General features: G+C 39.0%; 1 protein-coding gene across 1 annotated transcript; it reads left to right on the top strand.

The window, feature by feature from the left end:
- Positions 1-845: 845 nt before the first annotated feature.
- LOC135933640 (sodium/hydrogen exchanger 3-like) lies at positions 846-24,892 on the top strand. The gene is made up of 16 exons (XM_065471767.1): positions 846-1,137; positions 13,614-13,916; positions 14,774-14,934; positions 16,790-16,868; positions 17,353-17,530; positions 17,635-17,855; positions 18,091-18,293; positions 19,069-19,158; positions 19,243-19,313; positions 19,619-19,748; positions 19,853-19,989; positions 20,232-20,355; positions 20,979-21,152; positions 22,216-22,282; positions 22,365-22,430; positions 24,255-24,892. The coding sequence occupies exons 1-16, from the start codon at positions 846-848 to the stop codon at positions 24,548-24,550; spliced, it is 2,592 nt and encodes an 863-aa protein (XP_065327839.1). The 3' UTR covers positions 24,551-24,892.
- Positions 24,893-24,918: the final 26 nt, after the last annotated feature.

Here is a 24,918-nt window from a genome sequence, read left to right as displayed (position 1 = left end):
AGTATTATTTAGTGAGGCTCCAGCCTGCTCTGAATGCTCTCTTTTTTTTCTCGACTTTTGACTCTTGCGATGGAAGGGAGAGAGGACATCCCAAATATGGTCATCTCACATGCTCCACCCACCTTCTGTTTCGGATGGTCAAACAATTAGCAAAAAGTTGGTTTAAAGACAGATGATGAACTAAGAGGTATTCATTAAGGGCCAGTAGAAGATAAATGAGGGTATAAATGAGGATTATTATGAACCATGAATAATGCAAAGCTACTCTTTTCTGAGAATCAAAATCTGCAGGTGTAAATGAGTTTGATGTGTCCACTTTAATTTCTGCTATTGTTTTAATTTTCTAATAAATAGAATAGGTGTGATTGTTTCTCTGTCTTTCTGTGTTAGCTCTGGCGACTTTCTTAGGGTGTACCCTCCCCAGCACCCTCCACGACCCTGAATTGGTTAAATGGAAGAAAATGGAGAGATGAATTGATTAAGTGTATTATCGAAAATCACATGAAAAAGAACTTTAAAAGGATGTAAAAAAAAAATGTTTTAATCAACTCCATCTGAGAAGTTTAATATTGGTGAGAAGCTGCTAATAAAGTCATTCACTGGCTTAAATTATACCACTGAGTAAAGTGACCAAACTTGCTGGTCTGGGTACAAAAGTGGGTTGAGCCAGACCAGCATCATAATGGGCTGAGTTTCACCAGCTGTGAAAGGCTGTATCCTTGATATACAGGAGAGCAGAGAGTGGATATGCTCTGGTCAGAAGAAGAGGTGGATGTATGTGGAACATTTGTGTCAACAATCTACACAATAGTTTGCTGATGGTTTATAAGGGATTTTATCCAAGAATGGCAGCTTCTTGGGGATTTACACTTTTTCTCTGTGTGCTGCTGATGGTGTGTAGAGGCTTGAGCCTTGCGGGTGTAGATCCAGATCAAACTTTATCAAGCAGTGGTCAAGTAAAAACCCGTAATCCACAAATAGACAATGCAATGAGCTCAAACCATTGCACTACTGGAGAAGGTGGCCATGCAGTGGAGCCCATCACTACACTGCCTATTGTGTCCTGGAAGTGGCATCATGTCACCACCCCGTACCTGGTGGCCCTGTGGATCCTGGTTTCCTGGCTCTGCAAACTTGGTGAGTCCTGCAAAGTCCTGTTTCTGCAAGGCTCCGCTCTCCCCTCATCAACCAGAAACCCTGGAAAAGCTATTTTTGCACAAAGCTATTAAAACCTATTTTAGCTAGAATTTTACACTCAATTTGAATATCTATTGTGTAGAACACAGATGGAAAAAATAATGAGAATTAAGAAAACTCCAAACAAATTAAAAAAAAAAACAAAAAAACCTATTTGCTGCTATCTGCATTGTTAATTGGTGATTTTGCCTCCACACCTTAGGGGTTAAAGTGGGATTCAGTAGGTGGGATGTTATAGCAGTGCAGAAAAGAAAATAATTGTAGAACATAGAATTAGGTCCCAATAATTTCCAGATTTCTTTGCCTGCAGGCTGTGAGCAGCAGAGCTGTGCTGCTACTCTTTGTAGATTCCATCCATCCATTGTCTTCCACTTATATAAGCAGAACATGAGCTACTGTAACTGATTTCCCACTCCTAGACAGTGTAACGTGGTATTTAGTGAGTGAATAATAAGCTTAAATTGAAACCTCTTAGACTGACCATGAACACTATCGCTGCTCTACACCAACCCAACATTCAGTTAAACTCAATTTACTTTTTTAGCGCCAAATCACAACAGTTGCCTCGGAGCATTTTAGATTATAAGGTAAAGACTGTACGATAATATAGAGAAAATCACAAAAATCTGATTATCTCCTTTGAGGAAGCACTTGTGGACAATGGGAAGGGAAAAAATGGGGAGGAAGACAGGCCAAGAGACACATTGTACAAGAGAGCCAGAGATTAACCCGTTGAACCCCATTGGCCCTGGTGCAGAGAGGGAACATGGTCTGTTATTTAAATATAGACATGTACAGTATCCAAACAAATGTCAGAATCTCGGCTAAAAGCGCACAAAACAATTTCCATGATCACCAAAACCAACTAAAACAACAAGGAATTAAAGAGACACAATTTGCGGATCCCCATGTTCACACAATGGCATCGACGCAAACAAACAATGTCTCTGCTGGAAACACAGATCTCACAGATTCCAAAACTGCAAGATCTGTCATGTTCCAACCAAAATTCAGTGAACCAGCACTGCAATACAACCACTTTTCCTGCATAGCTGCATCTACCATGTGGGCTTCAAGAGCATCTTCCCATCATATATCGCTATTTTCTGCCTTATTTGCTTGCACAGATGCATTATGCACCAGTCTACCACTGTGCACAGTGGTCGTCCACAAATTCTTTTTTTAATATTTTTTTTCTTTTGCAAAAATGACCTCTGACAAGAAAGTTAATTTCTTCTATTCAATATCTAAGAAATTTTAACTTTTACAGATGGTGCCAAATTGTAAAATACTTAGCTATGTCTCTAATAAAACCTCTGTAAATTTGCTCTGTTTCACTTCAGCAGCACAATTCTTTCTACAGTTAATATCTATATGTTGATCAATGCTTTCTTCAGTTTTTGGTCTACCGCAGCACATTTGAGTGGTTATATGCTATAAAAGGCAACAAAAAAACTCTTAAAAAAGGCAGTGATCACTGTTGCCCTCTCTCAGTTTTTATTATCACTGTTCTTTTTAAAGCTCAGTTTTAAAAACCTAACGGTGTAACTAAAGTCCAGCCCATGCAGCAGTATATTAATGACTAACCTCGTATTGTTGATAGATTATCTATCTCAGTTGTTCTCCTGACTTAAGTTTGGTGCGTTTACAGCATCCTGCCATGCAATTGCATTTGTCCCTAACCTAGCAGGAACTCTTAAATGTTATCGAGTGGAAAAAAGTTAGCGTTCATCCTCCAGCTTCACTGTGCTAATATGTTTATATTATAACCATTTATATTCTAACCAATACAATACAATACAATACAATACAAATTTATTTATATAGCACATTTAAAACCAGGGGTACACAAAGTGCTTCACGAAGCATTAGACAATAAATGATTATACTAAGCAATGAAAAATTAAAAACACAGTAAAATGAAGGACAAACAAAATCATTAGTGAGTAGAGATAGGGAGAATACATAATAAGCTAGGGGAAGATGCAGCGATTAAGAAACAGAGAGAATTAACAAGGGAAAAAAGCCAGGTTAAATAGGTAAGTTTTCAAGCGTGCTTTAAAGGATTGAATGGAGTCAGAGGCACGAATGGTAACAGGGAGACTATTCCAGAGGTAAGGTGCTAGAGAGGCAAAGGCACGGTCGCCTCTAGTCTTTAGACGGTGCCTGGGTTGAGCCAGGAGTAACTGTCCAGATGATCGCAATGAACGGCCGGGAGTATAAAGACTGAGGAGGTCAGTAAGATAGTCTGGTGGGAGGTGAATGAGTTTGAGTCCAGAGTAGAGAGACTTACAATAATCAAATCTGGAGGTCACGAAGGCATGGATAATTTTTTCAAGGTCTTTGCGCGGTATTAATCGCTTGACCTTAGAAATTTGGCGCAACTGAAAAAAGCCAGATCTAACCACAGAGGAAACCTGTGGCCAGTGTTGCCAACTCCTCAGTAAGGAAAATCGCTATTGGCTGTCCTAAAAGTCGCTAGAAGTCGCTAAATGACATCATCGCCTAATTTGCATAATTGGTCATTCTAATGTAATTGTAACCTACGTTGTAGGAGAGAAAAATAACATTGTGGAAGAGACATAAAGTGAGTAAAAAACGTCTTAAATGCATTCAGAATTTATTTAAAACAACAAATTAAATTTCTTTTAGCAATTATTGTTTTTTTAATGTCACAATTCCAACCCTACTCCTTTATCCGGGCTTGGACCGGCAAAAGTGACCCGAAATAGGCACTCTGGTGGAGTTACTTTGTGTGTGTGTTTATAAGTAGTTTTAAACCTTGTGATCCACAAAACAACATAACATTAAAAGAAGAAGTGACCGCGTTACAGTCAGTGCGGGAGCTGCAGCTTTGCTCATGCGCGATTCATTTGCAGCTTAGACACATAGGTGTGAATATCTCCTGCCCTGATAGCAGCTGGGGGAGGACTATCCTCCGCCCGTGAGCACTTTGGCACGGGTGAGGTGCCCACCACAGCCAGTGTTGCCAACTTAGCGACTTTGTCGCAATATTTAGCGAGTTTTCAGACCCCCTTAGCGACTTTTTTTCTAAAAAGCGACTAGCGACAAATCTGGCGGCTTTTTCTGGTGTTATTGGAGACTTATTTATGACGACTATTTGACGTGAAAACGCGTATTGCTCTTACTCTCAACAAGCAGCGGTGCTGCCGACCGTGGGCACCTCACCCGTACCAAAGCGCTCACAGGCGGAGGATAGTCCTCCCCCCGCTGCTATCAGGGCAGGAGATGTTCACACCTATGCGTCCAAACTGCAAATGAATCGCGCATGAGCGAAGCAGCTGCTCCCACACTGACTGTAACGCAGTCAGTTCTTCTTTCACTGTTATGCTGTTTTGTGGATCACAAGGTTTAAAACTACTTATAAACACACACTCACACACACAAAGTAACTCCACCAGAGTGGTTCTTGCTTGTTGAGAGCAAGAACGATACGCGCTTTCATGTCAAAAGGTTATCAGAAATAGGTCTCCAATAACACCAGAAAAAGTCGCCAGATTTGTTGCTAGTCGCTTTTTAGAAAAAAAGTCGCTAAGGGGGGGTCTGAAAACTCGCTAAATATAGCGACAGAGTCGCTAAGTTGGCAACACTGCCTGTGGCTAGCTACCATAGCTGTGTAGCTAGCCACCAGGTAGAACATCATTATATACCAGCTAGCCCAACTTCAGCAACCCTACAAATGTCACTACTGTTTAGTTTTCTAGGTTCATTAATGTCTGAAGTGATAGTAGAGCTGTACATTTTCAGAAATCCCTCATTCAGAACATGGTATATTATGTTTAGGTGGAAACTAGCGAGCTAACTCCTTGCTAACTTCGAACTCCGTTAAATTTGATAAATCCTGTTTTCATGGATGCCTGGATGTTAAACTTAATTGTTACACCTGGTAGAGCAGCCATAGTGATCATTTTGTTAAAGATGAAGAATTTAGACAGTTTTTAACTCTAGGTGATCCTACAGTGTTCATTTGACTTAGGGCAAGACACTTCACCCTTTGCCTACTGGTGGTGGTCAGAGGGCCCGGTGGCGCCAGTGTCCAGCCTCGCCTCTGTCAGTGCGCCCCAGGGCAGCTGTGGCTACAATGTAGCTTGCCATCACCAGTGTGTGAATGTGTGTGTGAATGGGTGGATGACTATATATGTAAAGCGCTTTGGGGTCCTTAGGGACTAAGTAAAGCGCTATACAAATACAGGCCGTTTACCATTTACCATTTAGGGACCTGAAGTGGAGTTTGGACCCAGAAACGGCTAATGACGTCAGACTTAATGACTGGATGATTAAGCCCCACAAGTGTTAGTTTTATTTTGATACCAAAATGGTTAACACAGAGTTTGTAACTGTACAGATGAAAAAATACTATTGTAATTTTTCTTTTTTTTAAATTGTCTACCCCGCGCCTGCATTATTTAATCACCAAAACTTAATACACATGTCCTCTCTGTTTCAGTATTGGTCTCAAAGCCAGCAGACTTTATACTCTTTGTTCTAGGGGGCATTTGAGTTACAGCTACCCTAGATGACGATTTTTGAACAAAGCATTTCAGAGAAATTTAATTCACAGTTACTTAGAATCTCACTGCAAAGGCAACTTTAGCTGCTGTTTACGCCAAACAGGAGGAGAAAAGTGGGATCAGTGGCTGAGATTTGACCCATATGAATTAGTTCATTTTATAAGCAGATTAGATCGGTATCTTTATCTGATTAATGGATACATCTGAGCTCTTTTGGTAGTTAAATCTTGTTTCTCTCTAAGAAAAATGGTTAAATCTCACATAAGAGCTCTGCTTGTAATCAAGTACCACACATAAAAAAACACTGTTTTCTCTCCTCTTTCAATTTCCCAGTTTGGACACACAGTAATCAGGCAGCTCTTGTTATAGCTTCCAAGCACATACTACTGGATCACTTCACTCAATTAGAAACCTTCCTATGCAAAGCTGACTGACAGGAAAATTCATGTGTCAAATTTTCAAAATAAAAGACCACCATTAGTTGTACTGTAGGACAATGATGTACACTTTAGCATCAGGCTGTCAAACCAAAGAAAACAAAACAAAACAAAACAAAACAAAACGAATAAACACAAGAACAGGAAACTACCTACATTCAAATGAATGGATTGATTATTTGCTCATACTATTTAAGAATGTACTCACACTAGGCATTGTCTCCTTTGCTTTTATTTTGACTGAGGGTTCTTAGACAAAACTAGGTTTGGGCTTTTGTTCTAACCTGCTTTGGTGACCTACTTTTTAATTGCAGGACCACACAATCTTACTGAGAGCAATTTCCTATAGAAAAGAGGGACACACATTCATGGAAAACCTTTACTAGATCAAGTTATGATCTTGATCTGTTGTTTGGCTTCATTTCAGAAAAATTTGTACAGGAGTATCATCTAACCTAACTGAGATGAGTTACAGATGAGTTTTAGACAAAAGCATTTCAGAGGACTCAGAGAATCGACCCAAAGTTTTGCACAATCACTCCGGCAACTTGAGCTGCTGCTGTCTAGAACTGATAGGGATGGGTGGTGTCACTGGATGAACTTTCATTTTAATGAGTGTTTTCTAACTGATGAATTTGATCATTTGCTCTCAATGATTACTGGGTTTAAGTTTAAGGGAAATGGGCCATGGAACTGTGGACAATGTCAAAACATGAACAGGGGTTGTGTGTGGCAGGCAGGAATGGAGGACCCAATATGAAGACTCCAGGATGCAATAGGTAAACTCAAAACTCAGCTTTACTGCTGGAAAGCAGAAAAACAGAAAACTAACTAAACTGGAAACACTCACGAAGCTAAAAAGGCAGACAGGCAGGACATGACACTGGATGGAAGAAAACAAAGGGGTTAAATACCAGTGTTGGGTGTAATGCGTTACTAAGTAACGCGTTACTGTAATTAAATTACTTTTCCACTGAAAAAGTAGAGTAACTAATTACTGTTCATTTTTAGGTATTTTAATTACAGTTACTTACAATGTACTTGCGTTACATTGTAAAATAATTAAACTCGCTGAATATCATTATTTAATTTCAATAATTTATCTTCTAAACGTAAAAGTAAACTCTGCCGCTTTAACATCGCTGTAGTGTAGCTTCACGTCATTTCGCTCCAGTTTGCTGCATAGTCGTATTCTAAAGCGGAAGATGTCGGACTCGGCTGAAGCGAGTGGCTGTTTTATGAAGTGGACATATTCCCGTCTCTTCACTTTTCTGAAACAAGCAGACAAGAACATTACAGTAATATGTGAGCTATGTCCTGGGGAGAAAAAACTATCGGCCGTTGTTAATAGCACGAGTAATCTACTGAAGCGCCTGACACGAGAGCATAGACGAACACTTCTGAGTGATCCTTGTTCATCATCCATGGATAACACCGCGGCAACTCCTGCTAAGCAGGCAAAACTTGATTTTACTTCAGCAGCACAGAAAGCGTCTGAAGGTGAGCTTAAAAAATGATTGCAGGCTACATTGTGGAAGCGATGCTACCGCTGAGTACTGTAGAGTCTCCGTCTTTAAAAAAAAATTATTTATTATTTAAAGAGTTTAATTTCTATTGTTTGTCCACTCAAGAAGTATTTAGTTAAATTACTTATTGAGTAATTAAGTTACTTTTCTGACACAGTAATTAGATAAGTATTTTAAATACAATATTGACTAAGTAATTAGTAATTAATTACTTTTTTAAAGTAACTTACCCAACACTGTTAAATACACAAGGAATGACGAGTGAACAGGAAATGCGACAAACACAACTGGGGCTAATTACACACAACGAGACAGATAATGCAAAGCTGAATATAACACATGAGACGAGGTACCTTCAAAGCAAGAGAGGCAAAAACAGAACATGGCGCACACAGACTGGAGACAACCAAATTAAAACGGGAAGTAACAGGGACACACCCACACACACAGACCAGACCCAGATAGACACGACACAGACGAGTCCGGGAAAGAACAGACATGAAAACATAACAGACAACGAGACACAAGAACACAGGGAAGGCACTATAACAAAACTAAGAACTACAAATCACATTATACAAAACTAAATAATAGAAAAACTAAATCAAAGAACATAGATAATCAAAACCACAGCCACTGGGTCACCAGACCCAGGTATCCTTACAGATGTCTACGTGTATGTGTGGACATGTGTGCAGTTTTGTGTGCATCTTTGCTGATATAAATGTGGGACTGTGGTTATTTGTTTATAACTAAACAAATGGAATCAGATACAACCTGTACAAATTATTTGTTATTATCATGCAAGCTTTGACTATGCATAATTGGGTGGTGTTTGCACTGACAATCCACCACACTATCAGTAGTTATAAAATGTTATTTGTGTTTTGTGGGTTTGCATTTGGAGTATTGTAAAATAAGAATGCGGCTCTTTAGATTTGGTAGACCTTAAAAAACATTAACAGATATTAAGTTTTAAAAAGAAAATCATAATCTTAAAAAACACAAACAGTATGTGTGCACTATATTATATATCCTCAGTTGCAGGCAATGGCATCATTTTTCTTAAGACCCTATTTCTTCTTTACAGATTAACAGTGCTGTCTTTCTTCCAGCATGCTTGGTACTAACTGAAGTACAATGGACAATAAATGCAGGGTTGTCTATTTGTGCTTTTTCGATAAAAAACTTCTTTATAGCCATCGGAGTATAACACAATCTATTCAGCTAGCAAGCAAAAGACCAGCGTTAGTGGATTTCACCTTCTTTGGTGCAAACGAAAGTGACAACGTGTGCACTGCAGTGGCAACGAGAAGACAACCTCCAACCAGTGCAACTAGGATGTCACTAATCTCACCATGAGTGACAGAGATACTTGCAAAAAGCAAAACTAGAGAAAAAACAATCAGGAAAAAGGGATTTTAAATTTGAGTCTCAGTCACACACAAATTTGTACAAGCACTTTTTATGTCTAAGTACTTTCTCTCTAATTTTTGGAAGTTGTCTTCCTGTTGTCGGTGCATGGGTTATCACTGTTATGTGCACCAAAGCAGGTGAAATGGATCCTGCTTCCTAACTGGACAGACTGATATCTAGGAGGTTTATCTGTATGTTATATTGTGATGATCAGCTCTTCATCCTCATCATTATAGTAACTTATACTTGACTCCTAACATACTTGGTATCTGGTTATGTCTCAGATACCAAGTGATCAACCCAAATCCCTCACCTGCTGAAACAATTAATTTTATGTAAAATAGGGTTCCTTGAAAAAGCTCATGGACCTCAGCATGCAATTTAGAGTCAAAAGTAAAAAAACACAAACAAACAAAAAGTTATGCCCAAAGAACTTATCTCTCTCCCAGACGATAATACCAATAGAAAATGATTATAGCAAGCATAAATATCCATCCATCTGTCATTCATGACAGGTCATTCACAACTGGTCTAAGGAGCTTGGAGAGAAAAGCGTCTGGACTTCTTTAAGTTGCCTGAAGACGTCCCTCTTGGGGGTTTAAATCTGTGACTCTCCACCATTTGACCCTAGAACTGAAGAAGCTTCTCGGATGAGAGGTGAAATGTCTTCAAGCAACTTTAAGAAGTCCAGATGCTTTTCTTTCCAAGCTCCTTAGACTACGATGACCTGGATGACTGAGAACCTTCACAGACATGTCATTCACAACTACAGCCTCTTTAGAAACACCTTTTAATCCAGCATGCATATTTTGGGACTGTGGGAATAAGCCACAGTCTGGAGAAAACCATCCTGGGCATGGAGAAATGTTTACAGTTTATATGGGTGTCATTTAAAATGATATAGAGTGGTCCTGGCAGGGTTACTGAAACATCTCCAATTCAAGGACAACATTTCAGACACTTACTGTCAGTCTAATTTATAATAAAAATCTTAAATCTCTAATATTCTATAATATAATGCATAATGTTGCTAACACTGAAACTTATTTATCTGAAATGTATTAATTTAGTTTATTGTGTTGTTTAACAACATTTAATCCTTAAGCGTTGGGACCACAAATGACAAATTTCGTTGAGCACAGAGGCTGAGATGAAAAATAAAAACACACAACAGTCTTGAAGTGTAGCTACTGTTCCTCCCACACTGAAAATAACCTTCATCTGACCTTCGTCTGAGTGCTTGCTGTGGTGGAGACCTGCGGTCATTTTTAGAATGATTGAAAAGTCAAGTCACTGCTCAGTGACATATATTATCATTTCTTAATAATGGGAGGAGAGTTCACGCTTGACTGTGCAGCTAAATGTTCTTAAAGCACACACACACACACACACACACACACACACACACACACACACACACACACACACACACACACACACACACACACACACACACACACACACACACTAGTAGATAGCAGATAAAGGGTAACTGAGTGGTCATTTTTATTGTATAAAAATACAGTACAGATGTATGACAGAGAAATTTATTTTTTTAGTTTCTTATGCAAGGCTTTCACACTCATCCCCACTCACACCTGTTTGTGTGCCATCAAGTCATCTAACCAATGAGGCTATTGTCCCTATCCTTCACAAACAAGCACATGTTGTTGGGGGGGGAAAAAGATGCAGATATTTTTGTGTTGTCAGCTTTATATGGTTCACTGGTTATTGAAAGGGGTGCTGTAATTATTAGTAAGAGATAATGTAAAGATAAAAAGTACACGTTTTTAGTCTGCCTCTTAATGTGCGTTGTTATATCAGTTTAAAATACTTTTTAAAGCTGACAAGAAGTGTGTGTAGAGAGCTTGAATGCTCCACTCGGCAGAGCAAATGAGTTTGGCACATCAGTACATTCAAATCATGTCTCTGTTTCCGAGTGTAGATGACAGGACAGGTTAAAAAACAAAAACAAACAACAACCTGCCAGTTAGTAGGTGACTTGCTCTGCAGCCATCAGAATCACATTTGGTAATGATAAACACAAATTAAATATAAAAAGAAATAACCATGTTTTCATTTATACATTTATTTTAATATAGGTTTTTTTGCTTTTTGTTTTTTTGCCAAAGCAACAGTGAGCCACTGGTAATGGGTAAAAGAGTCTCAGATTTGAGACGGTGGAGTTAGTAGAACTAAAGTACATTAAAACCAGCCAACTGTTATGAATTAACACTGTTCACCTTCTGTCTGTCCCCAGGAGTCTGTAATTGTAGGCTAAATCATTCTCCCCACACGAGCAGCACTGTGTGTGAAGCTTGCAGCACCTGGAGTTGAGCCAACACCACACTCCTGTTCCAATATTGTCACAGTGTATGCCAATGCAGGTGGATTTTGGCTTCGTCAACTCTCTGTTTCATTTAATTTACATGATATATTTGAATTTACAGTCTCTGACATTGCATTCGCCTTGTAAGTTGGACAAAGTCGTACGTTTTTTTGTTTTGGCACAAAAATCACCCTGCAGCATCACTTAGTAATGTAAAGACAAAACAAATGATTAAGCTTCTTAACTGAGTCAGGAGTGTTTTGTGCCCTTCTGAAGTCACTGCTCCAATATTTAATGATAGGAGTTTATTTAGGGACTGCTTTACGACAGCTTTGTTATTTCTTCTTCGTTAGGGGCAGCTGTGTTTCAGGTGGTAGAGCAGATCATCTACTGATCAGAGGGTACTTGGCCAAGACAGTGAACACTGCATTCGCATGTGTGTGATTGGGAGACTGAGATTAGTAGTAGGAAGCACTTTGAGTGCTTAACAGAGGAGAAAGGTGCTACATAATTTCAAGGGAGTCTTTAACTAAGACTGTGTAAGGTCGGTGTCAATCATTACTAAGGAGTGAAACTGGTGGAAATGTTCCTAAACTAAAGGTATTCATTCAACAACCCTAACAATATCATGACAAACTGGAGTGGACAGGACCGGAAAGTATGAATGCAGCAATGACCGGAGAATGTTTCAAATGTCACTGAATAACCGAATGACATCCTTTGCTCCTTCTTTAACTCTTCAACCACACACTCATACATGACCTTACTCATAGAGGAGTAGTGAACTTATAAAAAGGCTGAGTCCAGTCCTGATACAGACTGTGAGAGGACTGAGGACACAAAGTCGCAGACAGAGTGTTGAATATCGTGAGGGTAGGAAGCCATTGGCAGAGGTGTTTTGTTTATTTTTTACCTCCTGAGGTAATACAGGCACGAGAAGGCTTCTTTTCTTCAGTCAGTTTATTTTTTTCAAATGCTACGCTGTGGATATGCACTCTTCTGGCTGTTGGGGTCAGTGTTGTTGATCTGCATTGTGTCACCAGTGAAGGGTGAAGCTGTGGTAACACATGAGGGGTCCCACCTGAAGCTGTCCGAATCCAGTCACTCGAATGAGTCTCAACATGGCCAAAGCTCCAATACCACAGGAATACCCATCATTAGCTTTAAGTGGCACCACGTGGAGACCCCTTATTTAGTGGCTTTTTGGGTACTGGTGTCATTTTTGGGCAAACTGGGTATGTAATACATATTCTAGAATATAAATATGATAAAAAAAATTTCTATGCTCTGTTTATTACACGAGATGATAAAAGAAAAGAAGATATATATAGTTTGCCTCTTGCAAACAGAGAAGGTAATGTGGAGCAAGCTTTCACTTTTGGTTGCTGAAATCCTGAAATGAATAGCTCAGGCTCATAAAATACAAATATACAGATAAAAACACAGAGGTGAAAATTTGTATATTTGATACAAGTTTCTGTAATTTAATCTTTAATTACATTTAACCTCTTAAAGCCTAAAATATGAAATGATTTCAAAATTGAGAATTTGTTGGGCCAATATAACAAATGTATAAAATTTTAATTTCCATATATGACTTTTGATTTGTATCATATTTGCTACATCTGGCATTTAAAAAATGCTTAAGAATGTATCTTGAATGAAACTTCTTTAGGTTTTTCAGGGGTGAAAAAAATCACACTGGTAAAGGAGAAGTCTCAAAAACTCGTAAAAAAACTGCACATATCAAACATGATACAGTAGGATTTAAGAGGGTAAATATAAACATGCAGAACAGAAGTGTAACCCCGTGAGGTGGAAATTGGTTTAGCGCTGTGGGACAATAGGGTTTATTGTTAAATAAACTTTAATGGCACTTCCTCTGCCCATTAATCATGAGGCTATCTTTAGTTATGCAGTGGGGTTTCATTCATCCGCCACGCTGGTTAATCATGCGCTTTCGTTTCTTTTAGATGACCACTACAGTTAATCATTTGCAAATGTTACAACCTCACAGGCGTTTTACATTTGTGGTTCAGTAAAGTGAACCGAAGGTTTGAATGTTTGCCAGCTCCAACCTGACTACAATCAGATTAATGTAAAATCAAAGATTATTACTATTGATTCATGGTTCTTATCTTTTTTATTTTTTTTAAATCTTGTTTTCTCTTCTCAGTCATTGAGGCCAACCATCATGTCACCAGCATCATACCTGAGAGCGCCCTGCTCATCTGTTTTGGCTTCATTTTGGGTGGCATGATTTGGGCTGCAGACAAGGTGCAAACCTTCAGGCTGACCCCGACAGTCTTCTTCTTCTACCTGCTGCCTCAAGTCATTCTGGATGCAGGCTACCACATGCCAAACAAGCTCTTCTTCACCAACCTGGGCGGAATCTTGGTCCATGCTGTCATTGGGACCTGCTGGAATGCCGCCAGTTTGGGGCTGTCACTGTGGGGGTGCCAAATGGGAGGAGCCATGGGTAAGAGGGGCTTTGTAATTTCTTTGTGAATGCACCAGAGAGAGAGATCTAATATGATTCCTGTACATCACAAAAGGTTGATTCTGTTCATCTGGAAATTCAGTGGGAGAAACACTTTGACACTCATCCAAGTGACTTCTTCAGTCTCAGCTGACTACAGGTTTCCCTAACCCAAACAGTACATTTGCACAATAACTGAAACAATGTTATTTGATTCAGAGATGGTCTTTCCCTTTTCACATAAATGGTCTCCTTGACTCCGCGCTCAAACCAGCGTTCCTCCCTGTCCAGGATGTGTACATCCTCATCATTGAAAGAGTGTCCATTTGCCTGTAGGAGGAAACAGACTTCCTTCTGTGTTGTGCCATCCGCTTCACAAGAGGTTGTTTGGTTTCCTCAATCTATAAATCATGGCAATCCTCCTGGAAATTAGCACACTCTACATTACTCTGTTTGTGTTGGGGGATCTGATCATTGGGGTGGACCAATTTTTGGCGCAGTGTGTTTTGGGGTTTAAAGCCACTGAGATGTTGTGTTTAGAAAAAATGTGACTGTGAATCAAGGGGGGGCTGTGCCTTACAATGCTGTGATTGCAGCCATTCCCCAACTTTCTGTGAATGGTACTCATAGGCATTGATCAGTGGTCTTTGATCAATGGTTGTTGATCAATGGTCATGACAATTTGCATATTAATGATTAAGGAATTGACCTCCCAGCCCATTGTTCATTCAGTTGGCTAGTTTCAGTCATTATGCTGTACTGTTTATAAGATTGGGGATGTACAGATGTACAGAATCAACCTTTTGGGATTTACTTACCTGGATGATTGAGCATGCATCAAGGCATTTCCTGTACAGGTGACCTGGACATCGGTCTGCTGCAGTACCTTCTTTTCGGCAGTCTGATGGCTGCTGTGGACCCCGTGGCCGTCATCGCTGTGTTTGAGCAGGTGCACGTTAACGATGTCCTCTTCATCATGGTGTTTGGAGAGTCGCTGCTCAACGATGGTGTAACAGTGGTTCGTATGCATCATTGCTGTCATTAGCATTACTTAAGTAACATAACAGTTTGTGAGTTTGGGGAGACATCCATCATCGGCATTTCCACTTTGAAGACATGAAGTGTAAAGAAAGCAAACATTCCTGCACTTCAGTGTAAGTGGTTTTACTCTAGCTGATGTCTTGCCACCTTATCTGAGCTTCTCTGGTCAATAAAGGTGTTTCTGAACAGTCTTGAGTTCATTTGATACGAATCACGAAGTTCCACCCCATTCACTGCTGAAACTTGAAACTTTGCACACCTTTTAAAATTACAATGTTAGAAACCTGTGACTTTATCATTAGAAGTGTGACCTTCTCAGAAGCATAAGTGCTATATCATATTGCTCCTTAAAGGAGAGGTGTACAATAAAATTGAATACATGTCTTAGAGAACTGAATTAAGCTTAAAATTGAAAGTAAAATAAAAATTAACTAATTAATTAAATGTGGTCAGAATTTGCGCATCAGAGATAATTCATCTCATAAATCAAGACACAATGCTCTCCCCTATATAAGCTGCCTTTATAGGTTAAAAGTATCATTATCAGTATTGGTATCGGCAATACTGGCAATGTATTTACTGTATTTCTGGCCCTGTATTGTATTGATATAATCTGTAACTAGAGTGAAGCAGAACAAAAGGTTAAAGGTGTCCTTATAAAGGGAGCTAGAGGAGGAGTGAGTGTTCAGCAGCAGTCATCATGTGAGGAACATTTTCCACACAAAATCAGTGTGGGTTTTTTTTTTTTTTTTTTTACCATCTGTGGCGCTGTGTCTTATGTCCAAAGGAAATAATTTCAGAAGTCCTATGGTTCTTTTGTTTGCATCCATAAGCTGTGTTGCCATGTTCTTGTTAGAGAGAAGAAACTTTAATCTGATTGCCCCAACATTACAAAGAGTTCATGAGTGAAGCATATTAAGACAGTAAAGCACCTGGTAACACTTTATTCATACCACCCATAACTAAGGATGTAAGTCCCCTTCAGTTAAATGGAATTTATTGTCATTTCATTTATATGAAATGACAATGTAATTATATTTACCCACAAATACTTGAGCTATACTTAAGGTGAGCACACTATTTTTTACAGGAAACAAAGAAATAATTATACTATAAGTAAATTTAAGTACTATGTAAGTAATTTTAAATAGTAGTTAGTAATTTTTAGTTTTGCATAACTTCATGTGCTTTAAAGGAAAGAAGAAATAATTACACTGCAAGTGTTTTAAGTAGTGTATAAATTATTTTTAATAGATCCTTATTAAGTGGTAATTCGTGGAAAAACAATCAAATATTTCCCAACATCAGGTCTTATTATGGAGGGACTTACCTTGCTTAACTTCCAGGTATTTCACAGGAAAGGAGACATTCTGTTCCAATACACTTGTTATGTTATTAAAAAATTAAGTTAGATGTGGCTCCATCATTATAAGGTCACATAGGCCTACACATTTGGTGGTATTTATTTATTTTTTGTAAGTTGGTACGCTGGAACAGTACTTATCACATCCACAGGGCTTCCATTAATGCACATTAACACAATGACGATTAAATAAAGACGTAAAAAGGCAGTATCAATCTACTCTATAAAACTGCCCATACCCCCAAAAGGACAGTGTAGCTACAGTGTAATACTGTTTGTTTTTGCACAACAAAAACCTGTTACCCCCTTACTCTAGTGTGTAGAACTTGTAGGTAAATATAATTACTTTGCAATTTCAAATAAAATACGTTGAAATTCCATTTAATTACAGGGGAATTACACCCTTTGTCATGGGTCCTTTATTTACTGCTAAATGACCAGACATTAATTTTTCTTCTTCATCTCTTAGGTGCTCTTCAATGTGTTTGATGCATTTGTGTCACTGGGAGGACCTAAAATTGATGCTGCAGAAATGATCAAAGGAATAGGTAAGATATGACATTTATTAAACTGTTAATAGAGGATTTGCCTGTGTATGGGTTATAAACACTTACAGTCACGTCTGGCTAAGCAGAAATTGTTTTTTTGTTTCTTTTTACAGCAACTTTTTGTTCAGTATTATGAGCTTGTTCATCAAAATGCATTGACCATTTCAAGCTACCACAAACATGCCATTGTTCCTTCAGTGGTGCTAGTTTCAGTCGTTATGTAAATGTACTGTTTATAAGATTGGGGAAACCTACAGTCAGCTCAGACTGAAGAAGTCACTTGGATGAGTGACAAAACGTTTCTCCCACTGAAAACGCTACATCCAGATGAACAGAATCAACTTTTGGAGATGCCTTTATTTATTCTTTTTTTTAGCAGCAGACAGTTAGGACAGTAGGGAGTAGAGGGATGTAAACAGATGCAATAAAAACACAAAACAAAACCTAAAAGTAGATTTTTACACATTTCCCCCTTTCTCTACAGTTTCCTTTTTTGTGGTTGCATTTGGTGGTTCCCTTGTGGGCCTTGTTTTTGGCCTACTAATTTCACTTCTGACCAGATGCACAAAAAACATCCAGATCATCGAGCCAGGCTTCATCTTTGTTTTGGGATATCTTTCCTACCTGACTGCTGAGATGCTTTCTCTGTCTGCTATCCTTTCGTGAGTGTTTTACAACTGAATTTGTTTTATTATTTCTGCATCTATTTTGCATATTTTGTAAGCATATTTAGATGAAAGTCTACTTTTGTGTTTCCTTTCTGTAGGATTGTCTTCTGTGGAATGTGCTGTCAGAAGTACATCAACGCAAACATGGATGAAAATTCTGTCCAAACAGTCAGATACGCCATGAAGGCTTTTGCCAACGGATCAGAAACCATCATCTTTGTTTTCCTCGGCATCTCGGCCATCGATAAGGTTATCTGGGTTTGGAACACGGGCTTCATCCTACTCACGCTCCTCTTCGTTTTGGTGTATAGATTCATTGGTGAGATTTTGTCTTTTTGGGCTCAGTTTTGTGTCAAAGCATCACTGTGATGTCAAAAGTTTGTTTGTTATGCAAATAAATTTTTCTACTGCTGCCGGCCTATGATAGACTGAAACACGAGAATGTATGATTTTCCTAAAATGCATTCAAAACTTATGAAGATTCATTTGAAGATATTTTGTGAGTCTTTATATAAGACTGTGTGTTTGTAAGTGTGTTTGTGTTCGTACTGCAGGTGTGTTTTTCCTCACCTGGATTCTCAACAGGTACAGGCTGGTGCCCTTGGAGTTTGTAGATCAGGTGATTATGAGCTACGGTGGCCTACGAGGAGCTGTTGCGTATGGCCTGGCTGTGATGCTGGATGAGAATAAGATAAAAGAGAAAAACCTGATGGTCTGCACTACACTCATTGTGGTGTACTTCACTGTCATCTTGCAGGTGAATTTTTCGCTTTTTCTTAATTAGTTAACTATCTTTTTCAAAGAAAAAGAAAAGGCTTCTGGCAGTAGCTTAGCTGTTCCTGGGACTGCACACCTTTGGACATTTGATGTTGTGTCTGGAATCTGCTGGAGTCACTCTTCAGAGTTTAGGGTCACAGCTCCTAATGCTAATGTAGGTAAGTATAGTGATAATAAGACAGCTGAACCGAAGTCCAGCTTCTGGAGGCTCTATGAGCAATGAAAAGAGGAGCATGCAGCTCAGTTACCTGGATGCTGGCCTCCATGGCAAGATTCTCTGCACCTCTCTGAAAATTATTCCTTGGAATGGCCTCCAAGTAAGCCCACAGAATCAATATTGCTCTCACGCCCTTGTATTAACGCCTCACTTACAGGTCTAACTATAGTGCTCTCACATGAGCCCACATCTTGTCATTTCTCATCTCTGTGTTTACAGTAAAGCCTGTAAAACCTTATCGCTGTTTCTTTTTGTGTCTGCCCTTGGGTCCACTTCCTTGTACTGGCCTCTGGGCCCCTTCTGACATGAAAGTAAAGAAGTACCAATAAAAATCACCAATAAAAGCATTAGGAGCTGTCACTCCCAAACAAATTCCAGGCACAACATCAGAGGTCTCTCTCCAAAACAAAGTAGTCCTAGGAACAGCTAAGATACAGAGAACCTTGTCCTCTACCCGGTCTCTGTTAAAGCACATGAACTTGAGCAACGCTTACCACCCCCGCTAACACTATTTCATTCCTGCTTGACATTGTTGCAGGGAATAACAATGAAACCTCTGGTCATGTGGCTTAAAGTAAAGAGAGCTGCAGTGACTGAGGTTTCACTCCTAGAGAAATTGACAAACAAGGTAAATCTAAAAAGAAAAATCTCTCGTTTCACCTACACAACCATTTTCTATCCAGTTATTGCTGAGTCCTTCTCCTTTCTTTAGATGTTTAATCATACTCTGGTTGCCATAGAAGACATATCAGGACAAATAGGACACAACTACTTGAGGAGCAAGTATGTATAAGACTTGACATGTAATTTGAAAATATCTTATAAGGGCAGGGCTATAAAGGCAGGGATTGCTCAGTAGGTAGAGTGGTTGCCCCATGATCGGAAGGTCGGGGGTTCGATTCCACTGAACGGCTACCCTGAGGTACCCCTGAGCAAGGTACCGTCCCTACACACTGCTCCCCGGGCGCTGCATTGGTGGCTGCCCACTGGGTGAATGGGTTAAATGCAGAGGAATAATTTCCCTACGGGGACTTACACATTATTATCTTCTCATTTTAAAATAAGCATTTCATTTCCTTTTTGCAAAGGTGGAAGTATTTTGAGGAAAACTGGATGTCATGGATTTTGATGAAGCCATCTGCAAGGAAGAAACAAGACCAAGTCTTTGATGTCTTCCATCAGCTGAATCTCAAGGATGCTATGGAATATGTGACTGAAGTGAGCATCATTTGCCAGTTTAAGCATATTTTGCTAAAGTACTCATTAAAGAAAACTGATAAAACTGCCACATGTAAAGAAAGCATGGTCTTCTTCTGTTCCAGGGTGAGCGGAGGGGCTCTCTGGAGTTTGTCCGTAATGAAAATTCCATTATTGACTTCAAGAAAAAGTCTGAAAGTGAATCCTTTGATATCAACAATGCAAATATGTCAAATGATCATGGTGCAATGTCCACTACGAGGTGAGCAATCTAGACTTTTATGACAATAAGAGAAGAGCTAAAAGCAGACTTAAAAGTCAGTATAGGATCATGTTGTGAAATCAAATGCACTGCAACTATTAGTTAGATTAGATTAACAAACGTCTTCTGTGCCTGAAGCTTCAATTTGCTACTGTGCTGTAAAATGGAAACCAGAGTTAATGTACTACTTTAATATTGTTGTATTACTTTACATCGCTGACGTGATTTGGTTTGCTTCTTAGTAGAGATCCCATTCCATCAGTGAGCCTGGAAATGCATGAGCACACCATGAAGGCTGTGAGGGAAGCTGAGGCAATTAACGCTCACCACCTTCTGGATCAGCATCTCTACAAGAGCAGAAAACAGGTAATGAGCACATTGAGTCATTACATGAAGGGCTTACTAAAGCACCTTAGTGCCGCGTTTCTATATAATTAGTACAATTTAACTTGTTATCAAAAGAAGAATATTTCCAGGCATCAGTGAGAACTATGCTTCAGCATACCAAGACATTTTGACCAATTTTAAGCTCTTAACTTTGTGGGAACAGTTTGAGGATGGCCCCTTCCAACATGACCGTGCACCAGTGCAGTGCAGTTTATAAAGACATAGATGAGCAAGTTCAGTGTTGAAGAATTGGCCTGCACAGAGTCCTGATCTCAAAATACCAGAACATCTTTGGGAAGAATTAGACCGGAGACTGCAAGTCAGGACATCCTGCCCAACAGAATAGGATGTCACTCGTTCACATGTGTGAAGGCAGACAACCAAATACTTTTGGCCATATAGTGTAGTATATAAAGGAAGCACTGGGTAGTAGATGCATTGCAAAGTGGCTTGCAGATGTGCAGGAACTGTGAGCAGGAGCTCAACAGATCTTCTAGTCTATTAACACAGAGCTGAACCTAAGCCTAAGCTTGACTTCATGACCTGCTGTTTTTGATTTTGTGAAGGAGTATTAAGCTGTCTTCTCGTCCTCTTGTTTACAGCATCGGCACAGATTCAGTCGCAGCCATTTCGATATCAACAGAGATGAAAAAGAAGTCCAGGAGATCTTCCAGAGAACCATGAGGAACCGACTGGAGTCGTTCACGTCTGCAAAAATGGGCGTCAAACCACCAAAGACGATTGTCAAGCACACACAAAAAGAACAGCAGCAGAAGGTCATAACTTCATTTCTATATTTATTTTCTTCCTGGAGTAAAATACCACTTTTCAAAACTTTTTTTTAACTGTTTTATACTATCTTTATTTCATGTTTAGACATAATTAACATTTTCAGTATTTAGATTTTTTTTATCATGTCTTGCAGCAGCGATCAGATCATTGTATTTATTTATTGTCTTGTATCGATTTTTCCCAAAAATCAATAGAACTGTTGGATACCTATACCAATATTTGATGGTGGTTAACATATTTAATAGACCACCAACCAGTGCAAGATTTATAGCACAGCTGCCCTAAATTAACAGTATTAGCAATTACAGAAATCATTTTTATTTTTCTGTAGTTTATAATCCACCAGTATGCTTACACATTTGGTTTGGATTGAAACCAAATTATGTTTTAATTCTGAAACATAATTATTCTTGTTATCCATGAAATCTCAAATGTTTTACAAAAAGAAGAAAAAATAATAAAGAACATTATGGTTTTTGGCGAAGATGCCAAATTACATTTATTTATTGGCATTTCTCAAGATAAATTTGTTTTAGTGGTTGAATTTTATGCTTCATTAATATCTCAATTCTCAGAAAAGTCCAGTGTTTCGACTCAAATTTGGGTCTCAGATCATTTTTTCTTTCGACACATGAAACATGAACAAATCTCCCAAACAGTTTTTATGTGCATTTATTTAATTGGTTGTTTACGCTCTGCATAACTCTGCTTGGATCAGCTGGTTGTTGTGTTTGTGAGGGTCCAAGCAAGTGTATCGCTAACAGTGAAGTTACAGAGTTCCCTCTGGTGGACAAACTATCATGTTTCTTGTTACTTTATTCATTTTCATTTGTCAGCTGCTATAAATGCCGATACCAATCAGCCATCAAATAGCTAATATATGCCTATAATATTGGCCTACTCATAAAATAGTTTGGGCTTTACTAATCTTTTATCCGAAAATTAAAAATGCTACCAAGTCCTAAACATGAGAACAAATGAATATGACTTAGAATTTCACTTTTTGAACCACAGCTAATAATCGAATGACTCTCCTTCCTGTTACAGATGCCAAATGGAAAGTCAATGGGCAAGGCTAAAACCAGCTATTGTGGTGATGAAGGTTTGTATGATTGTTGGGTGTTTTTTTTTTTTTCAGATTTCAAATAGGTAAGCACTTAGAGAGCCAATGAAAATCTTGTCATGTTCATTTTTAGGCTCAGAGGGAGACAGCGCCTCTGGCTATGACCAATCATACATGAGAGCCACGTACAGAGCAGGAGGTAAAACAAGTCTGTAAATCCTGTATCTAAGAGCAAACATATATTTTTCAAGAGTGACCAAGAGCGTAGCTGGTGTTGTACAACTATAAACACAAATATTACAGAACCATACTTTATATGCAATTAAGGTCAAAATAGAAACAATATGAAACAAACTCCCTTCAGTGCAAAATTTACTTAAGTACCATTTAAAAAATTTAATCTTTAAAATGAAATTCTCAGTTTTCAGTCTTTGTGTGTTTCTGTTTGAGAGAACAAGGGCAGGGGATTTACCACCTTTCTGTGTAGCACACAGCAGGAAATAGTCATCCTCAGGCTCGCACTACTGGAAATACCGTATGTGGCTTATGTAAGGGTGAGCTGCAGGGTAAAAGTACCCGACTGTCATACATCACATGGACTTTGTACTAGTGGACTGGCAGGTTAAAGCCTGGCTAATGTTCGATTCATTTCTTTTGAACGTTTTCCTTCTAACCTGTTGGGAACAGTTTATGGCTGCAGTGCATGTGTGAAGACAGCTCATTATCGTATGATTGCCTAATTCTGCTCCGACTCCACAAACAGTTGTAAAAAATTTTCAGAGAACTGAAGCTGTATTGAATTTAATTTATGTACACAGACGAGAAGCATCAAGCACACAGTGTCAAATCTCATAAATCCATATAGCTCGTAAAAGTACACATTTTACTGTTTTGTGAAAAAGATTATCTTATCCTGAATTTGATGGTAGCAGTAATCATAAAAAGTTAAGACGGTTGGAAATTAGGTGGTACTAAAAAGAGTTAGCTGGAAGAACATTTTTCTAGTTTAACTGGTAACAGAACAGTAACATGACTATGTATAAAAAGATTATCTTTGAGAGGCAGAGTTTATCAGAACAAAACATGGGTAGAAGTTTATCAATCTGCAAAATGTTGTCTACAGATCAAGGAACAATTTTAGAAAAATGTTCCTCAAAATAAAATTCAAACACTGTGATTATCTCATCACAAGACTCAGAAAATCTGGAGAAATCTCTGTGTGCAAAAAACATGGCCAAAGATCCACAACAGATTCCTGTGATCCTTGGATTAAAAACTGCATTAAAAACTGGCATGACACTGTTTAGGAAATCACAGCATGGGCTCAGAAACACCTCCACATGTTGTCTGTGAACAAAGGTAACCACGACATGCAGAAACGCAGCTCACTTGAAATGAACTGGATGGGACACATGGACACTGCACTGTTATTAGCACTCCCTTCAAAAGCTTGCATCTCTGATGGTATGGGGGTATATTAATGCCTATGGAATTAGCAGCTTGCACATCTGGAAAGGAACCATCATGCTGAAAGGTATATACAGGTTTTACAGCAACATATCCATCCAGAAAATACCTTTTTAAGGGAAGGCCTTGGATATTTGTGCAAAACAATGCTAATGCATTCATCACAACAGCATGCTTCATAATAGAAGACTGAGTACTGTTGAGCTGCTAGAATCCTTTATCAGACATGATTTCTCTAACAAAAGTCCAGTAGCTGATCTCCTTAGTTTGCATTTATAGACTATTGTTAAAAGAAAAGTGGAAGGTAGACTGTTGTAAACATTACTCTCTCCAAACTTCTTTCAGACATGTTCCTACGACAATCAGAATCAGAATACTTTATTGATCCCTAGGGGAAATTATTTATTATGAAATTATGAAATGACCGTATTTTTTTCTTTTTGTCATTTTAAACGTGATACGTTCTATTATAAATAATGTTTGCAAATCGTTGAGAACAACAGAAGCCATAATATAGAAACCTGAGGTGCTAATTCAGTTTCTTTTGTTCATCCAGCTGGGATTGAGAACCCAGCCTTCATGCCGGACCTGGACCCCATGGATTTGTTGCAGATTCCGCCTTGGCTTGCGGAGAGTGAGCTCGACAGCAGCATGGTGGCTCTGTCACATCGAGCCCAGGTGGATTTGCCAAGGACCCCAAGCAACCTGCGCCGCCTGGCCCCTCTTCGCGTCAGCACTCGCTCCACTGATTCCTTCACACTGGAGAACATTCTTGACACACAGCAGATGGACAGCAATCAATTGCCGCCGCCCCCTCCTCCTCGTCCTCCCAGAGACGATGGCTACGCGTAGCTGGATCCCAACCCAAACACTCGACTCTGCCTCACTTGAATCTGGCTGCCAAAGAAACGAAACTAAACTCAGAATGTTTAACCGTGTACTCTAAGAATACTGACTAGGAAATATTTTCTTTTCCATTTATGTGATTAACCTTAACTCCTGTGTTTCTACACAAAACACTGACAGTTTCATGACCTGCGCGTTCTTTAGACTGCTCCTGTTTTTGTTTTGGTTCACGCTTCGCTGGGCAAAAGAAAACTGCACTTAGAGCAAGGCATGTTATTCACAGGGCACATAGAGCACTGTTAAATATTGTCCTGTGGCTCAACGTTGACATGCAATTGAAAATCATTACTTAAGGTTGTTTTCCCTTTAATGTG

Source organism: Pelmatolapia mariae, linkage group LG22 (genome assembly GCF_036321145.2).
Source record: "Pelmatolapia mariae isolate MD_Pm_ZW linkage group LG22, Pm_UMD_F_2, whole genome shotgun sequence".
Taxonomy (NCBI): Eukaryota; Metazoa; Chordata; class Actinopteri; order Cichliformes; family Cichlidae; genus Pelmatolapia; species Pelmatolapia mariae.
Note: the sequence above shows the minus strand (reverse complement) of the source record. Positions and strands in the feature narration are given on the sequence as shown.

What these genes read in the sequence shown, in the direction of transcription:
- LOC135933640 (XM_065471767.1), top strand. Translation starts at nt 846, where the DNA reads ATGGCAGCTTCTTGGGGATTTACACTTTTTCTCTGTGTGCTGCTGATG. An exon ending in CCAAATGGGAGGAGCCATGG is followed by an intron (nt 13,917 to 14,773) that starts GTAAGAGGGGCT and finishes TTTCCTGTACAG; the next exon opens with GTGACCTGGACATCGGTCTG. An exon ending in TAGAGAAATTGACAAACAAG is followed by an intron (nt 19,159 to 19,242) that starts GTAAATCTAAAA and finishes TCCTTTCTTTAG; the next exon opens with ATGTTTAATCATACTCTGGT.